The sequence below is a fragment of the Spodoptera frugiperda genome, chromosome 2 (assembly GCF_023101765.2).
Source record: "Spodoptera frugiperda isolate SF20-4 chromosome 2, AGI-APGP_CSIRO_Sfru_2.0, whole genome shotgun sequence".
NCBI classification, from domain to species: Eukaryota; Metazoa; Arthropoda; class Insecta; order Lepidoptera; family Noctuidae; genus Spodoptera; species Spodoptera frugiperda.
Window position 1 is genome coordinate 10953325 of NC_064213.1, and position 11911 is coordinate 10965235.

The 11911-nt window shown below is 38.2% G+C and overlaps 1 protein-coding gene across 1 annotated transcript in view; it reads right to left on the minus strand.

The window, feature by feature from the left end:
* LOC118269345 (uncharacterized) overlaps positions 1 to 11911 on the minus strand; it is a 28345-nt gene extending 16434 nt beyond the window's left edge. The window contains exon 1 of the mRNA XM_035584412.2: positions 11410 to 11911. Within this exon, the coding sequence (XP_035440305.1) occupies positions 11410 to 11795 (386 nt within the window). The 5' untranslated portion in view covers positions 11796 to 11911. The remainder of the gene's footprint in view (positions 1 to 11409) is intronic.

Below are 11911 nucleotides of genomic sequence, written 5' to 3' on the forward strand. Positions count from 1 at the left end.
CTGAATAATGACTATTAATAGTTTAATATTATAACAATGATAAATCATAGAAACGTCTATAAAGTCCAGCGATGTATCTAGTCAAACGATCTAGAAAGTACCTAAGTATAATAATGCCTGCCGGTTGTACCCGCCTACTTGCTATGTATTATGTAAATTATATACAACGTGTATGTGTGATGACATGCATACCAAGAGAAAGCTATATTGTTATGTATGTTATGGAGCAAAACCATGGTCGTGAAAAAGAACATAGAGCCATATAACAACCCGTGTTCATTTTTAATTGTTTTTCTATTATTATTTTTACAATGTAAGCTGGTTAACGGTTAGTCTGCCCGGTTGGCGTGGTGGCAGGGCAAACGGCTGCCGCGCAACATGTAACGGGTTCGGTTCATAATGTCATGTGTGATCCACAAATTGTTGTTTCGGGTGTGGATGTTATGTTTATGTGAAATTGTATATTGGTTAACGACACTCACGATACAGAACATCCTAGTGTGGGGCAACGTTTTTAAAAAATGAGAAAGACTCTTATCACCTGATGGTAAGCAATCGGCGCCGCCCATGGTCACCTGAAACACCAGGGGCGTTACAAGTGCGTTGCCAGCCTTTTGGGGGTTAGGGATTTAGGGGAATCGGGAATTGGAATTGGGGGTGATTGAGACTCGGGTAATCACACTTACCACTTTTTCATCATGAATGCAAACAATATCAACAATTGGAGAAACTTCGCCGTCAATAGTAATGGAATTGATAGTAATGGTAGAAAAATATCATAAATCGATCATAACAATAACACTAAATGTAAGTACGTACTTCTAGTCATAATTAAAGTGATGCCGTGAAATCTAAGATATATTATGTAATTTTTATAGCATGTACAATCCAATTCATTTACTGTGCATTTCAAATACGTATGAGTCAGAAATAGAAAGCATAGATCTATTCATAAAAACGCATACGAATGCATCTTGCGGCTATATTCTACTAGTCACTACGAGAGTCGGTTCAGTCAACCGATATGAAAGGCAAGTCATCCAGCTTCCACATTCACACTCTCAAAATTCCACTAAAAACTTACTTTAACATCGAAAAAATGTAAACCTGTCTGCCAAATACAGCAGCATTTAATGTTTCTTATTATATCGTCATGCCCTTTATCCACGGAGGTGTAGGCAGGGGTGCACATTCCGGAACTGCGGACTGCCTAGCGGGTTACCGGCGCTTCGGTTCGAAGAACAGGAGTAGGAACGGGGTGGTTTTTAGTCAGTAAGAATCTGACAATCCCTCTCGCCTCGCCCAAGGCGAGAGAAGTCATTGGATGATTTTCCTCCCTTAAAAAAGGGGTGCACATTATGGCAACTGTTACTGAGAAATTTTCGAAAAACCGAAAAATGCCCAGCAATATTTCGCCCGACTCGGGAATTAAACCCACCAACTCCAACGAGCCTTTTTTCACTTTCATTCAAATCTATTTAATTTAAACAACAGCATCATAACTCTATTATGATAATATCAACAAAACAATAAGTAATGATAATCATTTACAATCATACCAATTGTCACTGTAATCGCCGTGCAAGCTGCGCACACGCAACCTCAGCGGCGTTTCGGTTCTTTGTTTCTTTTTATCAAATTATAATGATCACGTGATTATCAATCTGTGTGTTTGTATTAGCGTGCTTTTCTCGAGAACTAACAATGGTGTAATGTTAAGATAGGCTCACTGACATTAAATTGTTTTCAAGTAATAATTTGCTTTGTGAAAGTTGCAGAGAAATGCACGGGGAAAACATAATAACACGTGGCTTGACAACTTGGATAAAACCCTTACGAATAACGACAGTGTTTCTATAGAATAATACATTTCATGTGACCAAATAAGACATAAGATTTCCAACAGACAAAATAATAAGCAATCTTCGCCCTCTAGTAACAACTGGGCGAGCACTTTCCTAACAGCCAAAATGATAAGGAAAAAGTTATCACGAGTGGGCAATAATCCCTTCGTCATTATATCCTTTAATTCCAAAATATGCTTAGACCTTAACCCATGACCAAACCATCCCATTTGCCTAAAGTAACACCAGTGTTAAGCAACTACCTAATGTGTTAAATCATGGTGAACGTAGCAGTTCCTGTTTCGGGCACGCAATCTGGGCGCATTATTTGCATATGTCTTCCTATGTGATTTATGGACAATACTTTACTTTTATGGTGGCTATAAGTATGTATTATAATGGTAACAATATGCCTGGGAAGTAAGTAAGTAGACTATGTAGATAATTGACACCTTTACGCTTTTTTGTCGAGGAAAGAATAATCAGCTGATAGTGTGGGAAGTATTTAAAATGTGAAGCATTCTTTCTCCTAGTCTTTCTTGCACTGAGGTACTGGTTAAAAAAATAATAATCTCAGAATTACATGGAGCGACTGCAATCTGCCACAAATTAGCTGTGAAATGTGAATCTAAAACTGAAACGAAAAACTCTGTAACCAGCATACTTTGACTAAGACAGACCAAATTAGAAGTAAGATCTTTAGAATTAATACAATTTAAAGTTGCGGAATACCTAGCGGGTTTACCGGGGCTCTTGCTAGAAAAGCAGGTGTAAGAAGGGGGTAGTTTTTGGTTAATAAGAGTCTAGCACTCCTCCTCGTCTCACCCAAGACGGAAGAAATCATTGGATGATTTCGCCCCTTCAAAAAGAAAGGCTTATAGTTAATACTAAATTAGTTCCAAACTGGAAAACCCCAATCAACATGACGTAGAAATAAATGATGAAGTCACTGATGGTTTCACATGAAACACGCGACCATGGGACGGACAGGTGGCCACCATCGATTGGTTCGTGGTAACGGTGTGGTGTCGATGGGGTATGTGGAAATGGGTTTAAAATTTAATAGAGTCTATAATGTCAGGGCCAATGTGACCTTCACCTTGAGGTCACTTGTTCAGCCCTGTGTGGCCTGTAATGGCTATGATAAATGACCAACCCTTTTAATGGAACTTCAATTCTATGATCATGATGTTTTGTGATTGACTAATTATTTCAGGTGGAAGGGTCATTGGTATTCTGATTGTTGTTTTGTGTAGTCTTGTAATTTGTGATTACTAATTGATGTTTTTGTTTACTGAAAACATGTTTATTAATGGCCATTTTATCTATTTAATTTGCACTGAAATATAGCGGCATCTACGTGCCGTAATGTGCACCTCTGCCTAGCGCCCTTCGGGGATAATTAAAGGCGTGAAGTTGTGTGTGTGTGATTATATAAAAATAAGTCGGGTTTTCCTTCCTGACGATATAACTCCAGAACGCACGAACCGATTTCCACGGTTTTGCATTCGTTGGAAAGGTCTCGGGCTCCGTGAGGTTTATAGCAAAGAAAATTCAGGAAAAATTAAAAAGAAAAGCAGGAAAACAGGGAAAATCATTGGTGGCGAAACGGAGTTCGCCGGGTTTGCTAGTGGCTATTATTATCTATTTTATAGGGATTTAATAGATTCGCTGATTTATTGGTCTGCGAAATGGCTGAGTTCGTAAACTTGATAAAACCGATGAAGCGCTCCTTGTTTGGAGGATAAAAGTTTTATTTTTGAGGAGGAAAAATCATCCAATGACTTCTTTCGGCTTGGGCAAACGACCTAGGGAGTGTCAAACTCTTACTGACTAAAAACCACCCCGTTCCTAAATCCTACTCCTGCTTTTCGAGCCGCAGCCCCGGTAAACGGCTAGGCAGACCGCAACTCCGGGTGGGGGATAAAAGTGATGATGTCATATCAATGTCAAGTTGAGTCAGAGAGGTCAGAAACTTTGGACCTTTTGTAACTTAAACTATTACGACAATATACAAGAAACGGGAAAATTAGGTAACTTTGAGTCACACGTAGAATTTGAGAATGTTGAAATTGATTACGTTGTAGCTAATGGAATAAGTTAGCATAAAAATAACATTATGAATGTAAATAATCTCTTGTAAATGAGAAGAGGCTTAACAAACAGTAGTAAATAAATTAATTTTGATATTGTAGTATTTAGACATAATGTGCGTAGCTTTAGACATCGATCTCCATTGCGGGAATAAAGATACAGACGATACAATATGGATTTTGTGAAATAACTGGGAAATGGGGGCAAGTTGGACCTCAGTATTTCACGAATGTAATGGAAACATTTTAATACACACAATTATGATGTTTACCAGTGTTTACAATAAATAACCCTCGAGACTTTCTCCAGAAAATTTAAAAACGCAGTCACAAAACAAACCTCTTTCACTTTGTACACGTAGAAAGCGTGTTTCTTTCTTTAAAAGGGACGAGCGACGAATGGCGGCGACTAAATAATTCACACACAAGTCCTTGCGACATCTTTTGAAAGGTCCGCGCGTGCGCAGCGACTGCTAATTGTTGCCAGTGCTAACCATAGCCATTAGATGTTTTGAAATTAGAATCGAATAACCAATTTGTTTATTAAAAACGTTATTTTAAAATTATTGCTTCTATAAAACTGTAATTTCCTTTGTAATTATTTATGTGAGCAATTAATAAAGTTGCCAAACAGGATGACACTACTTTTACAGTTATTATAACTGCAGAACAAGAAACAAGTAGTAAATCATTAGTAGGTGCTTCAATATTTTGTACTTTTCGTTGAAAGATGTAAATGGTAACTAGGTACACTTATAGCCTACTGGAACGTCTGAATAATTGAATATGGCTGTCAGCCATAAATAACTAATAGCTAATCAAGTTTAGGTAACTCAGTGTCAATCGTAGTTGGTTTAGGGACTGGTTAAAGGCTAAGAAACAAACCAACATAATGTTCTATTGTACCATCTAGTTACGTGTGACCTCTAAATGAAATCACAAAGTATTTTACACATGCCTACTGAGTTAGTTACGGCAAGTTTTGCTTCAGCTCAGACAGAATGGCAAACGACGTGCTTCAAAAGACTCCGCCGGCTGAATAATGCTGAGCTTCCTCATTATCCATTCAATCTATTCACGGCTTTCAGATTACTGCCAGCACATCACGGACAAAAGGATTTTATACTGGAGTAACATGCTATGGAGTTTGGTGCCTAAATTACTGGCAGAAAATATTTGCTGGTTCAAAAATGAATGTGGGGATGATAATATAGTTTTTAGATCATTGGGAAATTGTATTTTTTGTAATTATAGTGGCAAGTACTTAACTCGGGGTAACTGAGATAAAAGCGAAAGATAGAATTTGTTAAATAACTAAATACCCGTAACTGCATTTGAGTAGGGTGCTTTTCGTAGCACACATCCAAAGCAGCAAGTAAGTCAAGTTAGTTGAGTCTGTTTCCACTAGTGCGTGTTAAGATCGCATCCACAGCAGCGTAGCGTAGCATATTTCTGGTGGAAAGGCACCCTAGGAAGTGTAGAATTAGTCGTAGTAAGAGTAAGAACGGTCAAAGTTAAAGGTATCCCATCAAAAACATCCTGTAAAAAACCCAAGTCTCGCAGCTCAGTCTTTCTACCGTCAAAAGTTGTGAGATCCATGTAATACCAAGTCGGTTAATCTATTTAGTGTCTACTTGAAGGACCTTCTGTCTTAAGTTATTACATAAGTTATTATCATGCCAATATTAAAAATATTTAACGTTTTAAACAAATAGATCGACTTGGACATCGCTTGATTTGATTATTAGTATGTATCACACTACACAGCACGACGGGCCAGCGACCAACAGGAACGAGAGTTTCAATCGCGTGTGGCGCGAGAGACTAAAGAATCTAATATAATATTGTAATATTCATTTTGTTTTCATGCGATGTCCAAGTCGATCTATTTGTTTAAAACGTTAAATATTTTTAATATTGGCATGATAATAACTTATGTAATAACTTAAGACAGAAGGTCCTTCAAGTAGACACTAAATAGATTAACCGACTTGGTATTACATGGATCTCACAACTTTTGACGGTAGAAAGACTGAGCTGCGAGACTTGGGTTTTTTACAGGATGTTTTTGATGGGATCTCACTTCTTTTTGTAGAGCCTTTCTTTTTGATACCATCTACTTCTAACGAATTTTGTTAAAGGTCTTATGACGACATGTCCAATCATGTGTTTTTCATTACGTCGACCATTTTACAAGTAATAATGTTGTACAGTTTCATGGGCTAAACACACCCTTACCCACCCTATACCCCCTCCCTTGCCTCATATGGTAGGTACCTATCTACACCTATTAAATTTATAACCACCACCAACCACCAACTGCATAAATAACGTTGTAATCCCATATATTTATATGGGATTACAAAGTTATTGATGCAGTTGGTGTATTTGGAAAACTGGACCGAAATTACAAAATATTTAAGTTTTCCCATGATTAAGACACTAAACTCTATATGTATTCCCAATATGAAGCTTCTAAGTCTGCTAGAAGTGCCTTGGACTTTTGATGATCGGTGAGTCAGTGAGTGACAAAATTTAGAAACTTTAACAAGTTGTCATTCTTAAACTACTGGTTCAAATTGACTGAAATTTTAAATATTCCGTGTTTATACAATGCCGGATTAGTTACTGAAGATTCAGGTTTCTTGCTTTATCCACAACCGAATTATAGGGGGTCGAAAAAGGCCCGAATTGCTTCGAGAAAAGGATGGTACGGCCGTGCCGCTTTTTTTGCTCGACTTGGCGGGGGCACTGCCGTGCCCCCAGATTTTGTTTGAAACTTCTGTCCCACGTATTGATGGTGGCTGCTAGTTAATCGAGGTCGTATTACAAGAAGGATATACGCGTTGTGTAAGAAGCCAACTAATTCTGAGGTCTAAGATGGTAAGGTCACAGCTGTATAGAATAAATAATTATCTATTATATTATGCGTTATTGATAATGAACAGTTTGTATAGCTTAGAAATAATTTCGAGAAGATTTTCCTTATATCTAATTATCATATTGATGATCATAGTTGTCTAAACCGTAGTTCATTCAAAATTCGAGGGTCTCCGAAAATATTTCGAATTACCGAATGTTCAAATTATCGAATGGTCCGAAATTTGAACTTGCCTCAGAATTTAGGTGCTTACCTCTGCAAACTCTGAGATCTTTCTGTCTCTTTCTCTTTGCAACTTCGAACTATCGAGAGTTTGACACCGATGAGTTCGAATTAACGAGTCATTTTGTTACGTAGCAGAAGCAATGTTTTTTTTAATCGAAATATTGTATTCAAAAATGCACTGATTTAGTTCGAAATATATAGATATTTCCTAGCAATAAATCCTTGTGATAACTTCGAATTATTGGTACGAATTATCAAAGGTTTGAATGATCGATCGTTAACCATCACCATGTATTACCATCCAAACCTTATCTAAAGGTTAATAAGCGTGTTGTATAAGTGATATAACAATTTTAACCAGTTTTCCAGACCATCGGAACTTTTCCAGAACTTGAACGACTGTCCAGAGATGATGGAACCGTTTTGGGGTGCAATACAAGGCTCTGCTGTAAACATTTCTCAGAAAAACACGCGAAACAAGTCTCGCGCCACAACAACAGTAAAATAAACGTTAGTTTCGAAACCTGATAACAATTTTCATGTAGAATGTACAAATACAGCATTAAAATGATTTACGATAGTTTTACAATTGCCCTATGTACCTGCGTTTATGGTCGAGTATAATTTTATCGTGTTTAAACATAATTATTCGGATGCATGAGTTTTGTTAACAACGTGTTTTAGATTAGAACGTGGTATTAATATGATATGCCAAACCTTTCGAAACATAGAGACTTTTAGTCTAAGTCTACATAATGTAGGATTTTTTTTTCCGGGGGAAAAATCATCACGAGGCAGGTAGTGTCAAACTCTTACCGACTAAAAACCACCCCTTTCCTACTTCTGCCCTTCGAGCCGAATCCCCGGTAAATCTGCTAGTATCCCGTAGTCCGCAGCTACGGATCAGGCATCAGCCCTAATAGGCCCCATCTACATAATAGTAGGCTACTTTTAAATCATACAAAGTTATTTAGAACGCATTAGAATACGTATCCTAAAATAAACACCATAAATAAGTAAATACTAAAAAGGGTAAGCTCAAAATAAATACATGCACATACGTGCCACTAATAACGATAATGGATTGAATCGACATTATACAGATTAAAAGATACCCACGCTTCTATCAGGACTAATAATCTAGTTCTAGTGTCAGTACCTATATTTATTTACACGCAGGGTTTGTGGTTTCAAAACATATTTAACAGATCGATGGTATTTCAGTGAACTTTAACAATAAATTCAATCACACGGTGACCTTAAAAGTTGAAGGGGACTGTGAAATAAAGGAGCTGATGGGATAACGACCCGACCTACTGACACAGCTTGCATCGCACGAGAGTTGGGACAAAAATCGTGGCTCCTACATCTACTCCTAATTCTATCCACAATTGGGTATTATTTCAGGAGGAACGAGGACTCTCACTAACTTAGCCAACAAATCCAGGCACTTTACAAGAAATTGGAAATTGTTTTAACAAAAAAAAAACATCGTGAATATTAAAATAAACAAAAAATATTAGCCTAAACCCCTCTACGTTTTATTGTGGTACAAAGTTACAGTAATGGTAGTAGTTCCATTAATTTTTTATCATTAGGCGATCGAATCAATACGTAATTGGTGTCCCTGGGCCACATACACCGGCATGGACTATTATTTTCAAACACTAATGACAATCGCAATTTGACATCATGTAATGTTAATGGATCCTGCGCTTTGTTCGCAAATAGTTCAAGGAGTTTACGCAGACGTTAATTTGTCATTGATTTCGGTTGGATTTCGCAGACTTGAAAAGATGAGCTAAGTGAACGTTGTATGTTACAAACATCGTTTAATACTGTCTTTAATATGTACTTTAAAACTAGCCCATCACTAGATTTCAGGTAATTAGGTATTTAGTCTATAGGAGTGCCATAAATTACAATAAAATTTTCTGTAGATAAAATTCCAACCGTGTCCGTTTTTTTCAGCATTGCAATTATATTCTTGTTGTTTCTATTTTTTCCTCACCAATTTCCATATTTTCTTTTCCTATCCCTTTCTATCCATCAACATTTAAATATTCACTCATACCGATTATGATCATATCTTCATACTCCAGCTACAGACGGTACGGTTCTCGCGAACAATAAAATGGGCATGCGCAAGGATGTGTGATCGACGGACAAAGATAAACGAGTCATGCGCATAATGACTTGAGGAAATGGTCGGACACCATCGCCTCATGTGCCGCTGCCGAGTGGCCACGCTCTAATACTGATTGATGGCGATCAAGTTTCCACTGCAGAATACTATGAATAAGATGTGAGATGTTTAAAGTTAAGGGTTCTTAATTCAATATCATCACATCACTTTTGTTTGTTTGTTTGGATATTTGGATGTTTGTCCATCAATCACGCTGAAACTACTGAACGGATTTTGATGAAATCCTTTATCCTACGGGAACGCGGGCGTAGCCGCTGGCTAATAATTATAATTAATGATTGTGCACCAGCAATATAAGACACAAGTCGGTCTTAATTTTGAGAACTACAAAAATGTTGAAACATTTTCATTTATTCTAGTTTAACCAAAAAATTTACAGTTTACCTACTTAAATATTTACGTGTCTACCTTCACACATATTTAAGTAGCAAAGGTGGTATGTTAAAGGTTTCCATAGAAATTAGGAATTGTTCCAAATCCTTCACAGCAGTAGTACAAAGTATACATGAGAACTTTTACCTTTCGTTTTCCCTGACCACTTAAACCGAATTCTCCGAACCACATCATCGTCAGCTGTTTGGTCGTTACTGCTGACATGAAGATTTATAAGTTGAGGGGCTGGCAGGAAGGTCCTGCCTGCACCGAGTTACTCATGTAATTTGCTCCCGTAACCGACCGTAACCTTGGTTATGCAAACGAACCCATCATCTTGTCATAGAACTATGTTGTATCTTGCTTCTGTAAGCTTTAGGTGTTTTGATAATTATGATTTGGAGTGAATATCTCCTTACAGTGCAGTAATAAATAATAACTGTTAAGTCCATATTAGATTGCGTAGTTATTTGATCATCTATTTATTTTTGTCTATGTTTTTAGTTTTCCATTGTACCATTATATTTTCGTGATTAGTTTAGCGCTAATTCTACTAAAGTGTAAGTATAGTTTCATTCGTGCGAAAGTAAAAGTAACTAGTTAACTATAATTGAACCAATTATAGTTAAACTGTTTGTCGCAAAAATTGCATTTGGTAAGTGATTTAAAAAATTGAGGAAGGCTCGTTCAATATATTTTTCTTTTGCTGCTTTTTGTTATCATTCATGGCCTGAAGCTAAACTGAGCTGAGTGAGCTAAAGAAAATTGCAGACGCATGTTAAATTCTACTGTTTATTGATAGTAAGAGCACTTACACCCTTAGAAGCCATGTAAAAATTGTCAACTTGAGGTTAAGGCCACAGTGGTATAATATAGCGGTGCGATTACAAATTGCTTCTCTAGACATAAAACTAAAGTAAACCCCAGCTCACATGTTGTTAAACTATTCTTTAGTTGAAAATTGACGGTAATTGTCCAATTGAGCAGCTAAAACTAGGCAATAACGATAAAATAGCTCTTGTTCTAATGCTAGATAGACAGCACGCACGACGGCGTCTATTACATGTAATGTTACAAGTGATACAAGCTGCCAATAAGGATTGGTGGTAGAGTACTTAGATTTTAGTTTATTTTTCTATGTTTAAACACACATTGGAAAACATTAACATCAAGATATGATACAAAAAAAGGTTTTTTTTTGAGGAGGGAAAATCATCCAATGACTTCTCCCGCCTTGGGCGAAGCGAGAGACTCTTACTGCTTAGAACCACCCCGTTCCTACTCCTGCTTTTCGAGCCGGAGCCCCGGTAAACTCGGTAATTAGTCCGCAGCTCCGGAATGATACAAAGGGTACGGAGCCTATAAGGAATAGTATGGAACAGGGCGAATTCCCCTGGAGAGACTGTTGAGATGTTTGTGCTACTAGTATTATTACTATATGCGTATTGCGTATGCACTATTACTCTTTTTGAAAATTCTTCAGCGTTCATCCGGTGTACGGCTTTAGTCGGAATCAATAAATAATGATAGTTAACTAAATTTCTCGGAACTGGCGCCAGTATGAACCCGTCAACGGTGATCAATTATTCATTTAACATGTGTCCACGTTCTCACACTCTAAGTGAACTTTCATTTTTCCAATAAAATTATTTTCCTGGAACAGATTTGCTTTGAAGTCTTTAAAATTAATTTGAACTAATTTGCTAAATTGGTTTACGAACGTCGCGGTATCTGTACCGGGGGACGGACTACTAAATGAAAGACTTCAAGTTAAGCAGGTGTACTCACTGTGTCTCGATGAGTTCGCAATTGAGAAGCAACTTCTTGGGCCCCAGCTCTACCACGGCCACGGTCAGGTCGTGGTGGTACACCATCCGCAGCGTGTCGTTGGCGATGCGTCGCCCCGTGTAGGGCTTCGCTCCCGCTGCTGGTTCTCTCCGCTCGGCATCCTCAGAGCGCGCCCCCACAGTGCCCACCAGGCCGGCGAGTGACCATCCCGCAGGAAAACTGAACGCAAACGGTTTCGCAGACGCCGAGGGTGGCGACGACACCGCGATGCAAAATATAACAATAACTGATAACAAAGATTTCAACAGTCCGTCCGCCATCGGAGCTCCTCGGGTGATGGCTTCCCGCGCTGACCGGACCGCACTCAGTAGTCGCCGGAATGACATTTTGTTTTACTAATTAAACTTTTATTGGTTAGCGCGAATTCCGACCGGCCATGTCGCGAGCGTGCGGCCCGCGCGCGCGTCTGTCGTGGACTGGCGGCGGAGCCCGGCTGCGGCTG